Raw genomic sequence first — 23,584 nt, forward strand, 5'->3', positions numbered from 1 at the left:
TACAGTCAAAACAACATGGTTCACACAAAACAAAGATTATTTTTAACAACCATCAGTTAATTTGCTTACTCCTCCTAGCAGATTTTCCTTCCCGCTTCTCTTTTATAAATAGTATTGAGTGAAAGCCACATTGATAATACTATTAGAAAGTGACTTATGCTTTAAACTCCTATGTAAAGTTGGTAATCAAAAATGTAAATGGCTCTTACACTGTTTCCTTTTTTTTTTTTAACTTACCTGTACTTCTTTTAATTCATCATCAATTTTGTTTTTCCTTTCTTCAATTTTAATGACTTCTTCTGCTATTCTGTGCTTTAGTCTTTCAAGTTCTGTCTTTTGTTCACTAGCATCCTACAGGAATATTTAAATAGCATTCCAATCAATTTTAATGCACTCAACATTTAAAAGCATGATACCAAAAATGTTATTTTAAAATAGCACTTTCTATTAAATGCTTTTCTAATATTAATTGGCATAAGAGTTTCTAAAATGCCTAGGAAACATGATATAAATTACTCTATGTTTACTATTAAGAAGTATGCTTTATTTATTTTTTTCTGAATAGCAAAGTAATAAATGCTTACTATTTAAAAATCAAACATGTCCGAAATGCATAATTTAGAAAATGATCATAATAATATACATTTAACACTTGCAACAACCCTGAGATAAATATTATGCTTATTTCATAAATAAGAAAACTGAAAATAGAAGTCTTCTATAATTCTAATAGTAGAATAGTAATAATTCTTAGAGACAATCTATAGTATATTAGAAGTTTGTTTCTAGACTTTATTTTAGACAAAAATTAATTGAGGGCTTCCCTGGTGGCGCAGTGGTTGAGAATCTGCCTGCTAGAGCAGGGGACACAGGTTCGAGCCCTGGCCTGGGAAGATCCCACATGCCGTGGAGCAACAGGGCCCGTGAGCCACAACTACTGAGCCTGCACGTCTGGAGCCTGTGCTCCACAACAAAAGAGGCCACGATAGTGAGAGGCCCACGCACCGTGATGAAGAGTGGCCCCCACTTGCCGCAACTAGAGAAAGCCCTTGCACAGAAATGAAGACCCAACACAGCCAAAAATAAATAAATAAATAAATAAATAAAAAGCCAAGCATTTAAAAAAAAGAGCAGGCTTTAAAAAAAAAAAAATTAATTGAAATCATGACACAATAATATGGCAAATATATGAACAAAAATTAGTAAAGATTCAAAGAACACTAAATGATATATTAACACATGACCTCTTTGCTCATGAATACAAAAATCAAGGGTCTCACATATATAAAAATGGATGAACATTATGAATGTTTGTGTTTGACTTATTTATTTATTATACTATAAAAAAAACCAAGGGAAAAAATTTGTCAAGAAACCTTCCAAGAATCCTAACAACAGTGATTCTCAACCATATTATAATCATTCAAGGAGTTTAAAAACTAATGCTTGGCATCCTCTCTAGACTTATTGTGGTAATCATGTCACATTATATACATATACAGAATCATTGTACACCTGAAACTAATATAGTGCTATGAGTCAATTATATCTCAATTAAATCAAAAAAAGAAGAGACCAGAGAGTTTTCTTCTCTCGCTCTCTCCCTTCCTGAACTGGAAGAAATAAATTTCTGTTGTTTAAACCAACAACAAGAACAATACTAACGCCTTGTGTCCTATTGCCAATATATTGATTCTTCAGGTACCTGACACGTGAGCGCAATTGATATCTTCTATGTTCCACAAGGGTTTCTACCTGTGTATCTCTGCTACCGCTCCTCAACAGGGAAAGTTCTTTTCTCCATCTCCACAATATCAAAATCACGCTTACAGGCCCAACTCAAGTGCTTCGTGTTTTATTAACCTACTTTTCCAATTGTAAGTTATATCTATTCTGAGTGACTACAGCATTTAGTGTGTTCTTTCCTTATGTCACAAACCTAGAGTTGCTAGCTTTAAAAGTTGTACGGTTTGGTTTTTAAGCTGTCTCTCCCTACCATACTTATGTATAAAATAACAAACAGAAATGTCTCCAATTTATAATTAAGCAAAATTATTAACTTATAATACAAGATGCAGAGTTATTCTTCTGGGTCTCTACTAAGTAATACAATTAGCTACAGTCTTAGAAATACTTCTTCCCAGAACAGTCCAGAGAAAAGAATAGCATAGTACTCAATGTATCTTAATAATGTTCACTAGTTTGAAGGTACATAGGCACACGGAGTGCTGAATATTTTCCTTTTGTAAATATATAGTTATCAATGATATTATTCTTTATGAAGCTTTTACTTTTTTCAAGTTACTCTTTAAAGGTAAGAAATTTAAAGGTGTTCCAATCGCAGCTACAGAAGCTAGGAGAATATGGAACGATGCCTTCAATTTCCTGAAGGGAAAAAAAAGTATTTGACAGATACTCTTAACAATAAAAATGACTAGCTGCTTCAGATAAGTATTTATATTACTTTGGTTCTAAAATTCCTTGATAAAAAATTATGCTAAAATTTTACAGTATGAAAATTAAATTTATTATCTGATCTATTACTTCCAGGTCAGGCAGTCCATAAATTTATGTTGTAAACACTGAATGTGTATATAATCATCAATTATCTGCAAATGTTATTGCTTTGAAGATTTTCCATCTGCCAAGGAATTTATTTTGACATGCCAGGTGAAATCTTTTGCTTATGCCATTCAAATTGCTTATGCCATTCAAATCCAGATAACCCTCTTGAGAAGTTCACAATAAACAAACCTCCCTTCCACGCTCAGATTTTCAATGAAGATGACGAAACATGAAAAGAAAGCTTTTTTTGTGAATAACTAAGAATTATTCTTTAACTGAGAATAAAGCAATCATGTAAGAAAAATAATAATAAAACATATTCAGAAGAAAAAAAATATTCAGGAAAAATGAAACTTCATAAAATATCCTCTGAGAGCTAGTTGGAGATACTGCAACAATGAGACAACAACAAATAAGGACACTACTGCCAAAAGGAAACATCTAGAGATTTTTTTAAATCTCCTGAGAAATAATTTAACAGAAATGAAAAACTCAATAGGAGGGTTAAAAAATAAAGTTGAAGAAATTTTGAAGAAAGTAGAGCACATAGAGAAGAAAAAAAGTGAGAAAATATAAGAAAATTAGAGAACCAGACCAGTAAGCCCAAAGCCCAAATAATAAGAAGAATTCTAAAAAGCAAGAACAGAGAAATAAAGGAAAAGGATTTATCAATAGAATAATTTAAGGAGATTTCCCAGAACTGAAGCAGATAAATTTTCAGGTAGAAAGAACCCACACTGGACACAGTGGATGAAAATAAACCTAAAGCAAAGCAAATCACCACATCTTTCAGAAAAATGGAAACAAAGATCTAAAATAGATTCCAAGAGAGAAAATAAAAAACAACAAGTCACCCCAAAACAGATCAGGAATTAAAATAGCTTTGAGTGTTTCAATCACAACAATGGAATCTAGGAGAAAATGGAACAATGCCTTCAAAATCCAGAATACTATTCCCAGCACACAACCAACCAACCAACCAAGGACAGAGAAGAATGTTCATATATGTGAGATCTCAAAATTTATCGCCCATGTATCCTTTCTCACCAAGCTTTTGGGGATAGGCTCCACAGAAACGAAGGCATAAACCAAGATGGTAAAGAATGATCTCAGGACAGCAGCTGTAACCAGGCAAAAAATGAAACAAGCCAGAAGGCTCTAGGAGAGAATGCTACAGGTGGCTGATGAAAATTAAAAAATAGCTGAGGCCTTGTGAAGTCTTCACAGAATATTTAGAACATATTTTTAAATACGCAGTTTATGGAGTCATACCACTCCCCTTCCCAACTATCAGAAGTTTGGAAAAAAGGTTACTCTTTTGAGAAACTAAGTTAAAGAAGCTCTGGATTTGTAATTACCAGGCTAAGCACTACAAAGCTAAGGGCTAGAATGAGGTCTCATACTAAAAAATAAGGGGATTACATTTCCTTGCTGATTAATGATGTTGAGCATCTATCTTTTCATGTATTTACTGGCCCCTTTATAAGTCTTTTTTCATGAAGGGCAGGTTCAAATCTTTTGCCTATTTTTAAATTGAATTGTTAGTTTTATTAGCATTGAGTTGTAATCACTTCTATACATGCTGGATACAAGTCTTTTATCAAATACACGTTTGTAAATATTTTCTCCCAGTCTGTGACTTGCCTTTCATTTTCTTTGGAATTTATTTCAAAGAGCACAGGTTTTAATTTTGATAAGATCCTATTTATCATTTATTTTCTTCTTCTATTTTGGTATCATATCTAAGAAAGCTCTGCCTCACCCAACATCATAAAGATTTTCTCTCATATCTTCTTCTAAAGTTTTATAATTTTATGCTCTACATTTAGGTCTATGATCCATGTCAAGTTACTTTTCATATAAGTTGTAAGGTAAAGGTTTGAGGGTTTTTTCCCTCTCTTCATGGATCTCCAAATATTCCAGTACCATTTTTTAAAAAGACCACCCTTTCCCCATTTAAACAGTATTTTTGTATACAATTAATTGACCATGTATGCATGAGTTTGTTTCTGGATGCCACAGTGTTCCGATAGTCGATATGCCTATCATTACACCAATATTACCCTACCTTGACTACTGTAGCTTTATAGTAAGTCTTTATATCATAAGCCCTCCAACTTTGTTATTTTTAAGACTTTTTTATACTATTTACTTTTACTGAGATATATACACTAGTCTGATAAACACTGAAGTTAATTTAAATAAAAGAGGCATTGGACTTCAAGTAAGGTTAATAGGCACCCACATTGAGATGGGGAAACATATTTAAGACAAATCAGGGAGGTAAAACTAACAGAATTTAATGATTCATTAGAGTCATGAATTGAGGGAACAGAAATCTAACAATTTATAAATTCTGTCTTGAATAATTAGCTATAGTGTAGTACCATAAACTGAGGAAAGGAATACAGAAAAGGAAATTATAAGTTCAGTTTTTAATCTGTTTTGAATTGTGAGACTTTCAAGAAGACATGTCTAACAGATAATCGGCTATTTGAGTCTGAAGTTCAGAGGAAGGATAGGGCTGAAGGACAAAAAAGATGGATTTGGTGGTAATCAGTATGTAATCAGTACTAAAAAGCAAGGTAATGGACAGAAGCATACTGAGAGGGTGTGCAAATGTAAAAGAATACCCAAGCAAGAAAGAACAGAGAGAAATCTCCCTTGAGAGGGTTCAACAAAAGAAAGGCAATGTTAAAAGAGGATATAAACAAAATATTAAAAATATCATGAAAGTATAAATAGAATGAATAGATTTATTTTGTAAATCGTGAGAATATTTAAAACAGGGAAAACCCCTGAAGCCTAAAAGAGATATTAAGAAAAATAAAAGGAAATATTAACTAACAGAGGGTAAACAAAATCAGTTACAGACAAACCTACACCAATTAAAATGTTTATATTTTTATATTATAGATAAATTAGTGTATGAACAATTGAGGATAATATAGTTTTGATTTCAAACAATATGGGAAAATAACACACTCTTCCACAAAAGTTCAAGTACACAACGCTATCAGTCTACTCAGCACAGACAAGCAATATTTTTTAAATCTACATAAGTAAAAATGTCATTTTTCACACTGACTGACAATCAGGCATAAATGACCTTTCTATCGTTTGCATCGCTGAGCTTACTCTAAACATTACCTGCATTGATACTGTGATCTCTTGAAGAGCAGAATCTGCTTCATCTTGCTTAGTTTTAAGTAATACACTTTGTTCTCCAGCTTTTCTGTTCAGTTCATCAACGAGAGCTTTAGCTTCATTTAGTTTAGATACACCAGCCTACATTAATAAAATGTTGATTGACAATATTAAAAGAAAAGGAATTTTATATACATACAGTAAACAAAGTCTATAAGAAAGAATCAAGCATAAATGTAAATGTGTACATATACTACATTTGCAAGTGGACTTAGGTATTTTCGTCTTGCTGATTATAATGATTTATTCAACTGTGTACTCATTAAGATGTAGTAAAAGACTCCACAGAGGCTTTAGAGAAAGATAGATTTTAAAGCATCACAGTAAAGCTGAACGGATCAACATATATTAGATATTAGATAGCTTAAATAGTAGGGTTTTTACTCACTGCATTAGACAGGAAGGAAAATAGAAAAGAAAAAAAATTCTGTAAACCCTTCCCATTTTTCAGTCTCATTGGTTGGGCAGAAGGACTCAGGGGCCACTCTTTTTATATTGGACGTGACTTGGTTTGTCTGTCCACTACCCAACTATTTTATAAGAGACTATCTTACAAATGGGTCTGGTAAGCAATCACTCAAAATGCTTCAGCTATTCTTTGGGTGGTTGTTTGACCATGGCCATTATAACACGCCTGGCCATTATAACACCCCATTCCACAGCCCATGGATAATCCAAGGAATAAACATGAAAAATATTCCCTCTCTTCTTTAATATGATTGGGTTTTTGTCACATAACAAATCAGAAGATTTGGAAAGATAGTAATGGCAAAAAAAAAGGAATGTAAATAGTATTTACTGAGCACCCAGCACAGAGGACAGGCATCACGCTGGTTCTTTACGTTTGAATTTTATCTAATGTACTCAACACATTCACCCAATTAAGCTGCAACTCAGTGATTTTAAGTGATTTACCTGAAACACCATAGAGAACTAAATCAGGAAATTACCCCTCCAAAGCATGTAGAGTTAGTGGCTTAATATAAATGAAAGTGAATCATTAGAAAGAAGAATAAAGATAACTCTGCCAATTAATGTTCCTAGTTTACGACCCTCACAAAGAGAAGCAAGAACTTGGCAGAGGAAATGTTCTCTGACAGAATCTGAAGCTGACATTCTAATACCATGCTTAAGTTTAAGCTCTGCAGTTAGAGAAATACAAAAAGAAAACTGTTCAGAACGTACCAAGTCAAGTGACATGGATAAGAAGATGTTTATAAAATATAATTTTAAGAATATATTTTAAAAATATAATTATAAATATAATTTAAAGTTTATTATAAAGCATAATATTGGATATTACGTGTTAATTAATAATAGGTATTTCTGATTTCTAAAACACATTTATATGAAAAAGACATTTAAAGACAGCACCATAAACTATCAAAAACACATAAATACCATGTAGTGAAGAAATAATTATTCAAACAAAAAAAAAATTACAAAACCATTACTATAATCTAGTGGGCTATAAAGACAGGTAAGTGAGACAGTTTTCCAAGACATTTAATACAGTACAATATTTATTTATATTAAGTATAGCAACATGGCATTGTGATTTACATAATCCTTGTCCCCTATGTATAGATAAAATAATTTAAGATTACCAATATTGTACCTGCAAATGACTTTGTCTTTTTAATAATTCCTTTCTCTTGCTGCTATTAATGGCAGAATACACACGTAAAAAGGTCATATATCGGCTTGGTGTAGCACCATATGCTTTACAAGACTCGTGGATTAATAAAAATGATTTTAGAAAATCAGGATCAACTAGAAAGAGAAAAAAATGACTTAATATAAGTACGATCCATTAAGAATTAGAGAAAATGAACTTAACTATATTTATTCTTGCCAGATACTTCTAAGCAATGAAATTATAAATATGAGATAACATCTTTGCCTTAAAGGTGCACAGGCATTCCTATCCATTCACAACTTCCATTTTTCTTATTAATTTTGTATTATTAATTTCATTGGTCTCTATCCTTCCACTGTAATATATTTCCCCTGACAATTTTTATTACTGCAAGAAAGATAAATCTATAGCTTGTCATAACATATAAATTAACTGGAACTACATAATATGTAATCCAAAAGCAAGCTCACTAAAAGCTACTTGAATGGAAAAGAGATACCAAACCAAGTAACACCTATCCACTCTTATTTACACAGGGAGAAACAGGACTTCAAAAGCCAAAAAATTAAGAACAAGTTCCCATTAGATCCAATATATACAAGACCAAACATACCGTCTCCCTCTCGTGGTCTCAACCTATTTCCCTCTGTATTCCCTACCTCAGTGAATAAAATCAACTTCTAATGAATTTTCCAAGCAGAACCCTGAGAAATATTCTTGCATCCTTCTTCTTCCTTGCATTCAACAGCCATTACATAACCAAGTCCTCTTTAGATTACCTCCTAATATCTCCCCAAGTCCATTCCTTCCTCTTAGATTAGAAGGCAATAGCCTTCTATACTGGTCTACAGTACCTCTGGTTTCTCTGTACACCAATCTATTTTTCATAACTGAAGAAAGGAGAGACGCAGAGACTTACATTTCTAAAACAAGCCTCTGGTTACATCTCTACCAAAAATCTCTCAATTATTCCAAATCACCCACAAGTCAGAATCCAAATTCCTTCTTTAGCATGACATGGAAGGCTCTTCCTTACCCAACCCTGCCTACCTTTTTCTCTTCATCTAGTACTCTACTATTTATTATATCCTATGTCTTAGCCCTTCAGGGTATTTATAGTTCCATAAAAATGCCTATTTTATTTCTTCAAGCCTTTTCCATGCTAGTCACTCTAACCAGAATGACCTTCCCCAAACTGCCCGTCTGGGCAAAGTGCATTTCCTTTAGTATCTGCTAGGTAGAGGCTTTACTTTCCAATGTACTTCATATAAACTTCTACCATCACTTATCCTGCTATACCAAAATTTTATGTTTATATATAACATATTTCTTGCTACCACTAGATTATCCTAAGTCATCTCCAGTATCCAGTCCAGTACCTAATATAAAACAAGTTCAATAAATATTTAATAATTAGATGGTTAGATTAAATAAATGAATAAATATGCTATGGTATAAAAGAAAAAGACCACAGTCAAAGTTAATGTGGAAATGGAGAAAATAAAGAGAACATTATAGTTAAGAAAATATTATGTCCATACTCAAAGAATCATAACACAATTTTGCATATGAATTGAGTGCTTTGACATACCTAAGTGATAAGCTAATATGAAAAGTTTAGGCTATTAGCCCAAAACCCTATATAAGTAAGTCCTTTAGATCATTTGGGTCAAAAATGTACATTTCTAATGTCTTAATTTTAAACAACAGATATGCTGTTAGGTCCTATATGAAATGACATAAACATTAGTTTTAAAAAAAGAGGGCTTAAAAGTTTAGTTTGCATCAAAAAACCTAACTTAGTTAGTTTAGCATTATTCCAGTTCATAATCATCATGAATCTTTAATGGATCTATAACATTAGAAATCAGGAATTATTTCATCAATAAAAATCAGATAAAGTCAATTTCATCAAAATACTACCTGAGTTTTTTTTCTTTTCTTCTTTTCTTTTTTGGTCGCTATATTTTTCTTCACCATCTGTTTCACTGAATAACATTTCAGGTATCTAAAATAGGAAGAGCATTTCTTTAAACCTCAATTCAGTAGGAAAAAAGTTTAAGTAAATCCAATATCAGAGGTTAAAAAACCTTTAACACACACACACCCCAAAAAAAGAAAAAAAGAAACAGTCTCAATTGGACTTTTCTTCTAGGATTCTTTAGAGGACATTATTTCCTAGTCAAGATTTTGTCACATATCAACCATTAATGTATTGCAAATTAATAGCACATAGAAAAGCTTCAACATCTCGCTTGAAAAATGATTAGAGTTTTCGAAATGAAGAAAATCACATTTTTGATTGAATTAGAAAATAATCACAGATGCCATTTAAAATAGTAAAATAATAAAATAAATGTTTTATTTGGCATCAAACTAATAAAATGCCTTCATGGCATAAAGGAATAGGAAGGAAGCTTAGCTTTCTTAAATAAGAAATAACTAAAACTAAACAAAAATAATTTCATAATTGATAATTAACATAACTGCCATCAACATAATTGATAATTCTAAAAACTATCTATTGTCTATAGCTAGGTTTTTGCCACTATCACAAATAACAAAATAAAGTTTCATGAACAGATATCATCATTATTAAAGAAAATATTATAATCTTATAAGAATACTATTTCAAAATATACAAAAAAAATTTTTAACTCTATTTCTGGGAAAAAGAAAATAAGTAGAACTCTGAAATTTTAAAATTAAGCCAAAACCTTCAACTTCTTTCATCTGATACAGTTAATATTCCTAACAAGAGGAAGTACAAGTAATCTAGGTAATTAGGTCAAAAAATCATTTTCTGAATTTCTCAGACTGAATAAACCATTAAGCCAAAAGATTCCTTAACTAATGGAAAGTTTGAAAGTGCCATGGTTCTTGAGCCAAAGAACATTTATTTTTTCAAATACCTTCACTGATTTCTGAAAAAACACTTAAGCAACTGTGAGAATATTTTAAATATACACTTTTAAATCAATGGAAATTTGTTTCTTTGGAAACTTACTTTCTTGAAAATTTTATCCCTTATATTAGTTAGCGGGATTGTGGTAATCATTTCACAACATAAAAATATACAAAACAACATGTTGTATACCTTAAATATATACAATTTTATGTGTCAGTTATACCTCAATAAAGTTGGGAGGGGTAGGAAACATTCTATCCCTAAACGATATTCTACATTAGCAAAGTTTTCCTGCCTGGATTTACCCACATTCCCCTTTGCCTCCACTCTCCCTCCTTGGGGATAAAAATGGCACTTTCTAAAAAGAATTGAATAAGTATATTAACCCTATTAATTCCTATTAATACCCTGACCTCTCGATTCCTTGAATTCTTCTCCTTCTGTTTTCTATCACCTTTTTCCCGGCCACTCACCCCCACTTCAAAGGGTCACACCCTGATACCTTGTCACTAACAGCAACTGCAATCATTTCATAATCTCACTTTCAAATATCCCACTCTTCTACCACTACACTCCTGTCTTCCCAGCTCATTCCATTTGCAATGTCAATCATCCTCAGACTCCACCAAGACCTACAATCTATTAATTTAACAATCTTTATACTGTCATTCACCATCTTCCTACCATAATTTCTCAGCTCCCTTGGCCTTCACTTGCTTTGTCATACTCGAGTAGCAAAGCAAAGCCCCAATCCTGGTTAAATGCAAGTCACCACCTATTGAAGGTCTGCACCTATGAGTGCACATGTAACTGGAGAAAAAACACACAACTATGCTGATTGGCCTCACTGAACTTTATAATCACTAACCTCACGTGAACCCTTAATGCTACCTAGCTATTATACTCCATTCTCCTAAACCTTTCACTCTTTCCCTCTTCCAAACTACTATTTTGCATATCCTCTAATATCTCTTCAAGACTCCAAAATCTGTTCCCTCAACTTTTCTCTCAATTGATAATCTTACCTCCTATTTCATTGGGAAAACAGAAACATCCAGAAGTGTCCAAAACTTCCCATACCACACTTGCCCACCTACTTGGAACTGTGCCCCTGTACTCTGCTTCCCTTCCTGTTATTAAGGATAATGCTTCCATTCTACAAGCAAAGGCCTATCCTTAATTGTTTCATTTGTGCAATAGACCCATATGCTGTCTACTACCCAAGGATGTTGCTCTAGCAATTTTCCCGTCTTTCATGTAACATACATGTTTTGCATCTTTTTTGCATTCCCAACAATGTATGAAAATGCTACAGTTTGTCTCAACTTAAATTTTTTTAAAAAAAGAAAGAAAGCATTTTAACCCCCACTTCCTCCAGTTACTGACCCATTTTTATCTTCTACTTCATAACAAAATTCCTCAAAAGAGGCGACCATATTCACTCTCCACTCTTCTCATTCTTTCTGAAACACGTCAATATGTTTTTTCTCCACTACTAACTGAAACTGCTTTATCAAAGTCACTAATGAACGCCATGCTGTTAAATGCAACGATCAGTTCCCAGGCCTTGTCTACCTTCATGTGTCACCATTCATCCTTCCTCACTCCTTTGAAATGCTGTCTTCACTTGGCTTCTAGGCTTCACTTGTCTACACGCTCTCCTGCTTTCCTATTTCCCAAGCAGTTCCTTCTCAGTATCCTTTGCTGGTTCCTGGTCTTCATCTCAACCTCTTAATGTTGAAGTGCCCCAGAGTTCGGCCTTTGCACCTCTCCTCTCTTTGCCAACATTCACTTCCTTCGTGATATTTTTTTCTCACAGTTTTAAATGCCAGCTATACTCTGATAATTCCCACAATTTTACCTGTATGCCTGACCTTTTCCCCGTTCTCATATATCCAAATGTCTTCTCAATCTTCCAGCTCAGATGTCTAACACCTCATATTTCACACATCTAAAACTGAAAACCTCATATTCTCCTCCCAATATGTTCTTCTCAAAGTCTCCCCTCAACTGACAGGTATTCCATCCTTCCAGGTGCTCAAGCCAACAGTCTTGGAGGTATCCTTAACTCCTCACTTTCCCTTACACCTTATTACAATTTGTCAACAAATCTTATCGTTTCTACTGCAAAACATACCCAGTATCTACCACTTCTCACCACCTCTACCACTACATCCTGAGAGCAAGCCATCCTCGTCTCTTGCCGAATTACTCAATAGCTTTATGACTGCTTCCTCCTTGTCTTCTATGGTCTATTTTCAGCTCAGAAGCCAGAGTATTACCATTAAAACATTAGAATAGTTTTGCTCAAAAGCCTCCAAGGGATCCCTTACTTGTTTCCAGGAAAGCCAAAATCCTTATAATAGCATCCAAAGCCCCACCCTAACCTTTCTCTTACTTCACTGACCTCATCTGCAACTACTCTCCCCTTTATCGCTCTGTTACAAATGAACTGGCTTCTTGCTGATCCTCAGAATCACCAGGCATGCTCTCATCTCAGGTTCTTCACCTAGAAAGCTTTCCCCCCAAATATCCCCCAAAAGAGTGTAAATTCCATGAGGGCAGGGACTTTTGTCTTTTTCTCTGCTATATCCCCAATATATGGAATAGTGGCATGTACTAGGCACCCAATAATTACTAATTCTTAATGAATACCTCTTGTTCATTGGCCTCCACAGACTAGAATAACTTTCCTCTCCTTTACCTACTTACTGAAATCTAACTAAAATATCATCTCAACTCTAAAACCTTGTCTATTATCTCAAATTACACTCCTTCCTCTGAATCATGACAGGCATTAGTCTGCACTTCTACTATACAAAAATAAAGAAATGAATGATTGGGAATATGAGTATCATTCAAAAAGACAATATTGAAAATTATTATTAATTCAAATGAAGCAATATAAAAGGCTTCCAGCTGAGACGGTGCTATGAGTTCACAATTTAAACTCATCCCCCTCTGAACACATATCATAGCAATAACAGATTTTTTAAAAAGCATCTAAATTTTAATTTAAACAACAGCTAATATTATTGCTGTGATATTTTTATCATAAGCTAGCCTATAATAGGCTAAATAATGAAATGCATAAAATTTTTAAGGTACAATAATATCTCTGTGGTCCTTAATTAAGAACATAATCTTCCACCTAAAATTCTATACTCAACTAAACTATCAAATACAAGAGTATGAAGAAAAGAGTTATTTTCAAACTTATGAGAGATTTTCAGTGCCACAATTAAGGTAATATTATAATAAACACCAAAGGGAAGTTGTGACAATCAATAACTTTAAAAAAAATGTGCTTACTTTTTACTTCCATATTTAAACATTAAACTTACTTTCTTCATACTGCTATGTGACCAACCCTCCATCCACAACACCTGGCATTTCTTATGCAAAGCAGGATTACTCTCACAGTTTATTATGAAGTTTAAATTTGCAGAATCCATTATCAAGACAATATGCAAGTTTTGTTGAATACCTAAAAAATAAGAAAATTATACTCTTGGAATATTACAATAATAATAATTGAAGAAACCTATATATGGTCTGGTTTTATGAAATTAAAATGTTTTGAAATGGGATGGTAGGAGCTGTTTATAAAAAGAACAAGCTATGAAACAGTATTACAGTATAATTTTTATTTTGGTTAAAAAATACGTGTGTGTGTGTGTGTGTGTGTGTGTGTGTGTGTGTGTGTGTGTGTATGCTAGGATAAAAGATCTAGAAAGGTATGATACTGCTGTTACTTTTCAAACATGACACTGGATTCTATTTTGTAATTTTTCTTTCAAGGATTTTTGTTTCATTATTCACAAGCAAAACTGATCTCTGGTTTTCTTTTAGGAGAAATACCTTTTCCTTCTTTCAATGACAATATCATTTTCCCTTTGTAAAAAGGATTTTGGACACTTTCCTTTATTTTCTATGTTGGACACTTTCCTTTATTTTCTATGTTCTGAAACAGTTTAAAATAGCATTGAGATGATCGGTTTCTTAAAGGTGTAGTAGAATTTCCCTGTAAACTTGAAGTGGACAGAAGGGAGGGTAGCTCTTTAACAACTGTCTCTATTTCATCAATAATAAATGTTCTTTTAGAAAAATAAAGATCAATGTAATAGTCATGTCTGGGTGCTGCCATCATTGCCTTATTTTTTGTTTATCAATTTTAGATATCTACAGTGCACATGAAACTACTTCTGCAGTAATCAAACTTTCTTTAGTTCCAAAAAAATAACACTACAGAGTCTGGCACAATCTAAATAGTTCAATAATTCTCTAACATAGGAGGTACTAAAGCACAAATTTCACCACATGGAAACAAAGGCAACAAAGTAAATATTCCAAAGAACATTACCATACTTTCACCCTTCCCTTTCACTAAAATTTTGCTAACTTGTTTTTATTATAGGTTAGCCTTTATGCTACTTATTTGCTAATGAGAAAATAATGCAAATTAAATGGTATTTATTTCATATGAAACATAGTTTAAATTGATTAACGAATTCTATGGCACCTACTATATGTGAAGTAATTGAAGACTGGTCCAAAAAAACCATCCTGTGAAGCCTGATCTTTAAGAGGCAACAGCAAGGGCTCTAATTCTTCAAGAGTGTAGAGTCCAGGAACTTCACCTACAGAACATTACATTTCTTTTGAGTTTTACCTGCATTACACTAATTCAAAACACATTTTACACACACAATGCTTCTTCTATTTTTGTAATCAAATAATCTGATGTTATTCAAGCTTTGTTTTCAAAAATAAACAAACCCTATCACCCTCTATATTATTCACAAATCTACATCTATAGCCTTCAGTTGATTAAGCAAACCATTAAAGACAGTTCATAATCTAGCCATCTATCTGCTTTTCCAAGTCCTTCTCTACCCCAACCCCACAAGACCTTGTATTCTAGCCTCAATGAACTTCTTTGTGTTCCAAAAATTTAATGAAATACTCCCTCTTCCTGGAATATTATACCCACAGTCTTCCTCTGCCCCTTATCTTCCCCTAATATTATTGTTTATCCCTCAAGACACTACTTTGTCAACTGCTATAACCATGAGACTTTCCTGAATACCCACAATGCTAGGTAAAGCATTCTTTTCTCTTGTGTATAGTATCCAAACATCACTGTTTAGCATTTACCACATCATTTAATAATGAATGAATTACTTCCCTTTCCTGCCCAATTAGATTCTGAATTCCCGGAGGGCGAATATTTGATCATGATCAATATTAACCTTAGGGCATTCTTAGCAAGTATCTAAAACATAAATATTTGTTAAATAAATGAACAAATGAATTATCAAATGAATGAATGAACTTGTACTAGAAATCAGGAGAACTAGTCATGGCCTGCTACTATACAACAGAATGATGAAAGTCAAATCAAAGGTGATTAAGACTATAAGAATTTGATAGAGGGCTTGAAGCTTGTCTTGTTCACCACCATAAATCCAGTTATTTAATAAATATTTGTTAAACCAACATATTTGTAATTCACAAGAAACTGTAAGATTAAATGAAAATTCTTTTGCTGCATTCATGTAGAGCCCAACATAGTTTGAATCCCTACTTTTCTTTAGGTTAATCTCAGAGGTACCAGACTGCTCCCCAACCACCACGGATGTACATATTCAAATGCATACACACATAAATGTGCTCTATGTCTTCCTCTAAACTTCAGCCATATCAAGATACCCTTGATTTCTTAAATTTGGTAAAGAAAGCTAGCTCTATTTACATATTCTATAGGGAATAAGAATTTGAAATACAAAAAAGAGACAAAAAGGCCTATTGAGTACTTTCTCTGAAAGTATTTTTCAAATACTTTTTTTGCCAAAAACGTTGTCAAAATTTAACCTTACCAAAATTTAGCTTTATTTATGATTTTTGCTATTATATCTTGATAAAAAGACCAATTTATCTTACAATAAAAATAATTACTGGGTTAATGCTTATCTGGATGTTTGCTTTCAGAAATTAAAACCAAAACAAAAATACAAAAACCCTGTATATATCTGGCCTACAAGTTTATCTCAGCCAAAATGAACAAGGTCTCCATCTAGTGACAATTTAAGCAATATGCAGGAATGTGCACCTTAAAAATCAGAAGAGATTATTTATAAAAAGGGCCGCAAACACTTCAAGCTTGCTCAAGACATACCACTTTCACTATACCATTTCCCTTCACTTTGACAGAAATTGACCTACCACTTGTGTAACTAGAGTCTTTCTCATTTGGGCACTAAAGTGTAGATACCTCACTTTATAAATGTTTCCTTCAACCAAAGCTGTTAAATTCTGAAAAAACAAAAAAACTATTTTATCCCAGAGTCTACCTAGCAGGATACAAAACAAGTATTTATTAAAACCTGAGTGGAACATGAGCATCATGCAAATTTTGTCCTCGGGTCCCTAGAATGGAACAATTCATATAGTTGAAACTAGTTTTTAACAAGGTTTACTTTGTACTTAAGTACCAAAATACTTAGTCCAAGTTTAAAACGAAGCTACCTCATACCAATTCTACTAACAGTGGTTATGCATTATAAGGAGATTATAATAAACTTCATAAAGTCTTCAGAAAAGGAAGAATTGCAGGAAATTGCAGGTATTCTCCTCAGGAAATCACCAAAAAGGTCGGGTGGCTCCAGAGACAAAAAGAGTACAACACAATTCGAGAAATATGAGACCTCATATATCTGAAATATATCTGCTATTATATAACCACATTTAAGGCCATATTATAATTATTCAATTTTTCCATTAATGATGGACAGTGAGGTTCTATCAAATTTTTATTACAAATTATACTACATATTTCCTTACATACTAGTTCTTTTAAAATTTATTTATTTCTTTATTTTTAGCTGTATTGGGTCTTTGTTGCTGCGCGGCAGGCTTCCTTTAGTTGCGGGGAGCAGGGGCTATTCTGCGGTGGCTTTTCTTGTTGTGAAGCACAGGTTCTAGGCGCGCAGGCTTCAGTAGTTGTGGCTCAAGGGCTCTAGAGAGCAGGCTCAGTAGTTGGGACGCACAGGCTTAGGTGATCCACGGCATGTGGGATCTTCCCAGACCAGGGCTTGAACCCGTGTCCCCTGAATTAGCAGGCGGATTCTTTTTTTTTTTTTCTTGCGGTACACGGGCCTCTCACTGTTGTGGCCTCTCCCGTTGCGGAACACAGGCCCCGGACGTGCAGGCTCAGTGGCCATGGTTCACGGGCCCAGCCGCTCCACGGCATGTGGGATCCTCCCGGACCGAGGCACAAACCCGCGTCCCCTGCAGGCGGTCTCTCAACCACTGCGCCACCAGGGACGCCCGAGCAGGCGGATTCTTAACCACTGCGCCACCAGGGAAGCCCAGTATAACACATTTTTTAAATAAGTACTGGTTGATAACTTTCCTAAAAGGTTATAACTTATAATAGTCCCACCAAAAGTGTGTTAAGAGGGCCAATTTTTCAGTATATTCATCAATATTCAATATTTAATCATCATTTTTATATAATTCCACAATCTTGGTTTTATAAAAACAGGGTTTCTCAGTTCTCCTGCTCTGAGCATGTTTAATGTTTAATCCCATGTCACCTTAATAAAAGCTATGCCAAGTGTTCTCTGAAACGTAATTTTATATAAGATCACTTTCCTTGAATAATTTTTACATTACTTTTATTTTCTTTAAATAGAACCCATTTACTTGCCTGAAGACAAAAGGCTATTGATCATCTCCAAAAATGTAGGATGTACAAACTGATAATCCTCAAGAAGTAAAACTACTTGTTGTGCTTCAATACCTGCAAGATGTAGCACCTGCACAATAAGAAAACACATTTTGGTACACATTAAATATTTTTGGCACAGGTAAAAACTTTCATTCTGTATGTAAACTAAGTTGTTTTTATTGATTGATATTTGAGTAATCAAAATTTAGCCATATAGTCTAGAAAGTAAATCCACTGAATAATCAAAATTTAGCCATATAGTTTGGAAAGTAAATCCAGTTCATAAACAAATACTACTGGGAGGAAATTTAATTATTTTACATCTAGGACATTAAAATCTAGAGGATAATTTTTAAATACACCTACATATGTCCTAAATGCCATCTTTTTGTTTATCTTACCTATCCATATAACATCCCATAATCTGGGGTGCTGAGAGCTAAAAACATAATTTTGTAACAATTATGGAGAAAACAATCATCAAAATTAAAATAAAGACTATGTTGCATATCAGAGATTTAAAGGCTTTTTGAATAACTAACTGTGATTTAAAACCAAATAAAACAAAAGACTGTGAGTCACTCACATGTTTGAGATCATTTTTGAACTGCTTCAGTTCATATCCCCTGGAAATCTTTGGTGAAAACAGCACTGCTCCATGCATATGACTGACTAAAGAAGTGATGGTCCGACGACCTACACCACTGCATCCGGCTAACAGAAGTGAACCTCCAGGAAAACTCAGCACTCTGTCTATCCTAGACACATATTCCAGGACTTCTTGGAAAAGTAAAATATCTAAATTCTGGTTATCTCGTCCATAATGAATAAGACCCTTCAAAGATCACAAAGCGTATTATATAATTAATATAAGTCCAAATTACATAATAAAATGTTAGTTATCTAGATTAAGAGATTATATTTTTGGTGCACTCAAGAAAAGGGGTTAAGTGTATTCATGTTGTTTCACACTCTTTTATCTATCCAGTAATCCAGCTTTATGGCACTTTGTAAGGAAAAATTTACATGATGTCAAACAAGTTCACGCGTCCACAACAGTCAGTTACTTTTGAACACCATTAATATAACTAGTAAAAAGCAGTGTAAGATAGCAGGTTAATTATAAAGACTTCAAAAGCTCTCAAATTTTTACCACTTGTTACACATCAAATCAGTGTGCACAGACTATAAAACAATCCCCAAACTCTCAAAACGTACTGCCTAAAGATATTTTGTGAACTCTTGTTCTTACACACAGCTCAGCAATGAACCAAAAGCCCACAAAGAGGTAGCATGCCCTGCCAGGAGCTATGTGATAGAGTGAAGAAAGAGAGAAAGGACAGCTTTCACATACTTAACAACTTTTGCACATTCCCAAACTTTTCAATATCCATTCCAGGCAAACAAATAAATTTACTAGACCATGAAAGACTTTTCTTGATATAAAATCCATACTAACTTCCACTATAAATATTAATTTTTAAAGTAATCATATATAATACTGTTTCTTTTTATTATAATTAATCTCAAAAACAAAACAAACAAACAAAACTCCATAGGACAGTGCTACTAAAAGTTTCAGTGAACCAGCAGCATCAACATCATTTGGAAGTGTCTCAGAAATTTGGATTCTCTTCTGATTGTTTTCAGATTCAGATTAGTACCTATTGAATTCAGATTTCTCTGGATGGGACCCAGCCATCAATATTTTCTGGTTCTCAAAGTGTTTCTAATGCTCACTAAAGTTTGAGACCACTGCTCTAGAATGAGAAGTTAATATCATATTAACTGTTAATATAATATTAGCAGTTATATTTCCCAATTAATATTAAGCCTTTTTAATAGTTCCAACCTCAGATACCTTTTTCCAGCATGTATCCTAGCAATTTTACACTAATCTGTGTAAGTGCATGTGCACCTACTTAGATCTGCCACATTGGGCTAAATTCCAAAAGATACGAACCGCTTTTGCCTATTCTAAGATCTTTCACTTCATGCCCTCAAAAAACTTACAATAAATATTTTGAAAATGGCTTTAATCATAACCAAATCCCAATTCAAATTCATTATTCATATTATACCTTTTTAATAACATCCTTAAGATCTGCAGAATTTAGTTTTCCAAGTGGTTTTCCATGTGGAGGCAAAGGTTGTCCTGGGGCTGACCTTATTCCTGAATTATGTTGAGCTCCCCATGTAACATAGAAATTATCTGTAGAAATGAAAGATATTTTTGTTTTATGTGTGTTAATCATAATGGGAGCATCAGTAGATATATTTCACACTAAACTGTTTTTAACTTAATTAGTCCAAATTAGAACATCCCCAGAAAGGCAAAGATTAATTACTTTGAATTGGCAAATAAATAAAACAATCTCAAAATTATTCTTGAAAAAGAACACAGATTTACTAATATCATCAAGAGCCCTGACTTCTAAAATAAAAGAAAAATTAACCAAATTTTAATTAGAAAATAAAAATCCCACAAACTTCCCTTAAATTTATCTACAGCAGTGTTCCTGTTACCACACAAGGAAAATCTGTTCACCATTCTATTGAAGTTTCGCCTCCCAATTCCTCTGGGAGACTGTTCCATCAGTATCCACCTTGTCATATGCTGCGCTCAGCAAACCTTCCCTAGACCCCAAGCTACCTCATGTTCTTCTTTCCTTCTCCATCATATTTCTCACATTATCTTCTACTTGCCAAAAACACTATACTAAACTCTTATTTGGGAACAACAATGCTACCCTAATTGCGAAATCCAAACCTTCGTTGTAGTCATTATCCCAACATGACTTGTGTGCATCTCCTTAATGGAACTTTTTTCCTTGAATCTATATTACCGTGCTCATCAAGCCACAACCACTACTCCTTTTCAGTTTTCTATTTATCCCATATATATATATATATATATATATATATATATATATATATATATATATATATTTTTTTTTTTTTTTTTTTTTTTTTTTTTTTTGCAGTACGCGAGCCTCTCACTGCTGTGGACTCTCCCGTTGTGGAGCATAGGCTCCAGACGTGCAGGCTCAGCGGTCATGGCTCACGGGCCCAGCCGCTCTGTGGCATGTGTTATCCCTTATATTTTTATTTTCACTGGGATCCAAATTCAGCCTATTATGCTTTAATTCTAAATACTCCCCTGGAATTATTTAATCTTATTCTGTGGATTAGATTATCAACTATCTAAATATACACCAAAAACCGATTCACTACGTATCTCTAGGCAAGTCTCCCAGCTCTAGTCTAGTCCCATATTTCGAATTGCTTAATGACATGTAACTCATGCATTCATTCATTAAACACTTATCTATCACAGACCTGTATTTAAACATTGTACTTCCTGTTAGAGATAAGTAATGAATAAGACAAACATAATTTCTGCCCTCACAGAACTGATAAACTTTATGTAGGTTCCCAAAAGACACTCAAAAAGCTTGTAAACATTCAAACACATGCATAAAACTGAACTCATTATCTTCATGTCTCATCATTTCTCAGCTGGACTATTGCAGCATCCTCTTACCTCATATCCCTGCTACAAGCCTTTACCCCATCAAATATATCCTCACTGCTACTAGAGTAACAAACACAAAAACAAAATCTGATAGTACCACTGCACTCCAATATCACATATAGCTTCCCACTGCCTTAAAAGCAAAACTTTTCCTAATCAAGGCCCTTTGCAGTTTGGCTTCAATTTGGCTCCACTGACTGCTTGAATCTCTTATCTCCCTCTGTACTCCAATATATACCCCAGTTTTCTCAAACCTTTGATTCTTTGCATATGCTTTTTCCTTTGTCTGGAATGCCCTTCCCCTCTTCTTCACTTAATTGTATCCTTTAAGATACAGTTTGATTTCCTGTAATTGTTCCAAAAAATTAAAGTCTTAGGTGTTAATCTAACAAAATACCTTATAGGACTTATGCTGAAAACTATACAACACTGATGAAAAAAAGCAAAGAGTATCTAAATAAATGGACAAATATATTATGTTCATGGATTGGAAAAATCAACATAATAAAGAGGTCAATTCTTCCCAAACCAATACACAGAACTAATACAATTCCTACCACAATCTCAGCAACATTGTTTATATATACAAGATTATTCTAAAATTTATATGGAAAGGCAAATAGCTAAAACAATTTTAAAGAAGAAGGAATCAGTCAATCGAATTTTAAGACTTATTATACAGCTACAGCAATCAACTCAGTGTGGTACTGGCAGAAGGACATATACATCAATGGAACAGAATCAGGAACCCAGAAACAGAGTTACACAATTAATTTTTGACTAACGTGCAAAAGCAATTCAAGGCAGAAGGGTAGCCTATTCAACAAGTGGTGCTGGAACAAGTGGACAACCATAGGCAAAGAAATGAACCGTGACCTAAGTCTCACTCTTTACACAGAAATTCACTCAAAATGGACCACTGACTTAAAACATAAAACTATAAAGTATTTAGGAAAAAAAGGTGGAGAAAATCTTCAAAATCTAGGACTAGACAGAGTTCTTAAACTTGACACCAAAAAATCCTTAAAAAGAAAAATTAATAAATTGAGCTTCATAAAATTAAAACCTTTTTTAATCTGTGAAAGACTCTATTAAGAAGATGAAAAGACAAGCTACACAGTGGGAGAATATATTTGCTAACCACATATGTGACAAAAGAATAGTATCTAAAATACAGAAAGAATTCTAAAAACTCAATATTAAAAAAAATCCAATTAGAAAATGGGCAAAAGACATAAAGAGACATTTCACTGAAGAGGACAGACAGAAGACAATTAATCATATGAAAAGATGTTCAACTTCATTAGCCGTCAGCAAGATGCAAAATAAAACCAATATGACCTATCAGTACACACTTATCAGAATGGCTAAAATAAGAAAATACTGACAACACCCAATGCTGGCACGGATGTGGAGCACCTGGATCACTCGTAAATTGCTGATGGAAATGTAAACTGAAATACAGCTACTCTAGACAACAGTGTGGCAGGTTTTTTTTTTTGAACTAAGCATACAAGTATCATTCAACCCTGCAACTGCATTCCTGAGCATTTATCTCAGAGAAACAAAAATCTCCACACAAAAACCTGCACATAAATGCCTACAGCAGCTTTCCTCTTAATAGCCAAAAACTGAAAACAACTCAGATGCCCTTCCACAAGTAAATGGTGAAAGAAATGGTAGCATGTCTAAATATAATACCTACTCAGCAATAAAAAGGAACAAACTACTGAAACACTCAAGAACCTGCATATATCTCCAGAGAATTATTCTGATTGAAAATAAGATTGTTGAAATGACAAAATTGAACACAGAAAACATGGGTGGTTTCCAGGGGATGGAAGAGGAGTTGATCCATTTTAACTGTATCAATGTCAATATCCTGGTTGTGATATTATATTATTTTTGCCAGAGTTGAAGGAAAACAAGTAAAAAGTACATGTGTTCTCTCTCTGTTAGTTCTTACAACTGTATGTGAATCTACAATTATCTCAAAAT

At 33.6% G+C, this 23,584-nt stretch overlaps 1 protein-coding gene across 1 annotated transcript in view; it reads right to left on the bottom strand.

Moving 5' to 3' along the window:
• The window catches only part of DYNC2H1 (dynein cytoplasmic 2 heavy chain 1), a 366,248-nt gene that overhangs the window by 241,960 nt on the left and 100,704 nt on the right, over nucleotides 1–23,584 (bottom strand). The window contains exons 48-56 of the mRNA XM_060018033.1: nucleotides 20,133–20,263; nucleotides 18,638–18,886; nucleotides 18,031–18,139; nucleotides 14,846–14,959; nucleotides 13,664–13,806; nucleotides 9,335–9,419; nucleotides 7,391–7,545; nucleotides 5,716–5,853; nucleotides 238–351 (exon numbers count right to left, since the gene is read on the bottom strand). Of these exons, the coding sequence (XP_059874016.1) occupies nucleotides 238–351; nucleotides 5,716–5,853; nucleotides 7,391–7,545; nucleotides 9,335–9,419; nucleotides 13,664–13,806; nucleotides 14,846–14,959; nucleotides 18,031–18,139; nucleotides 18,638–18,886; nucleotides 20,133–20,263 (1,238 nt within the window). The remainder of the gene's footprint in view (nucleotides 1–237; nucleotides 352–5,715; nucleotides 5,854–7,390; nucleotides 7,546–9,334; nucleotides 9,420–13,663; nucleotides 13,807–14,845; nucleotides 14,960–18,030; nucleotides 18,140–18,637; nucleotides 18,887–20,132; nucleotides 20,264–23,584) is intronic.

The sequence above is a fragment of the Delphinus delphis genome, chromosome 8 (assembly GCF_949987515.2).
Source record: "Delphinus delphis chromosome 8, mDelDel1.2, whole genome shotgun sequence".
In the NCBI taxonomy this organism is placed as follows: domain Eukaryota; kingdom Metazoa; phylum Chordata; class Mammalia; order Artiodactyla; family Delphinidae; genus Delphinus; species Delphinus delphis.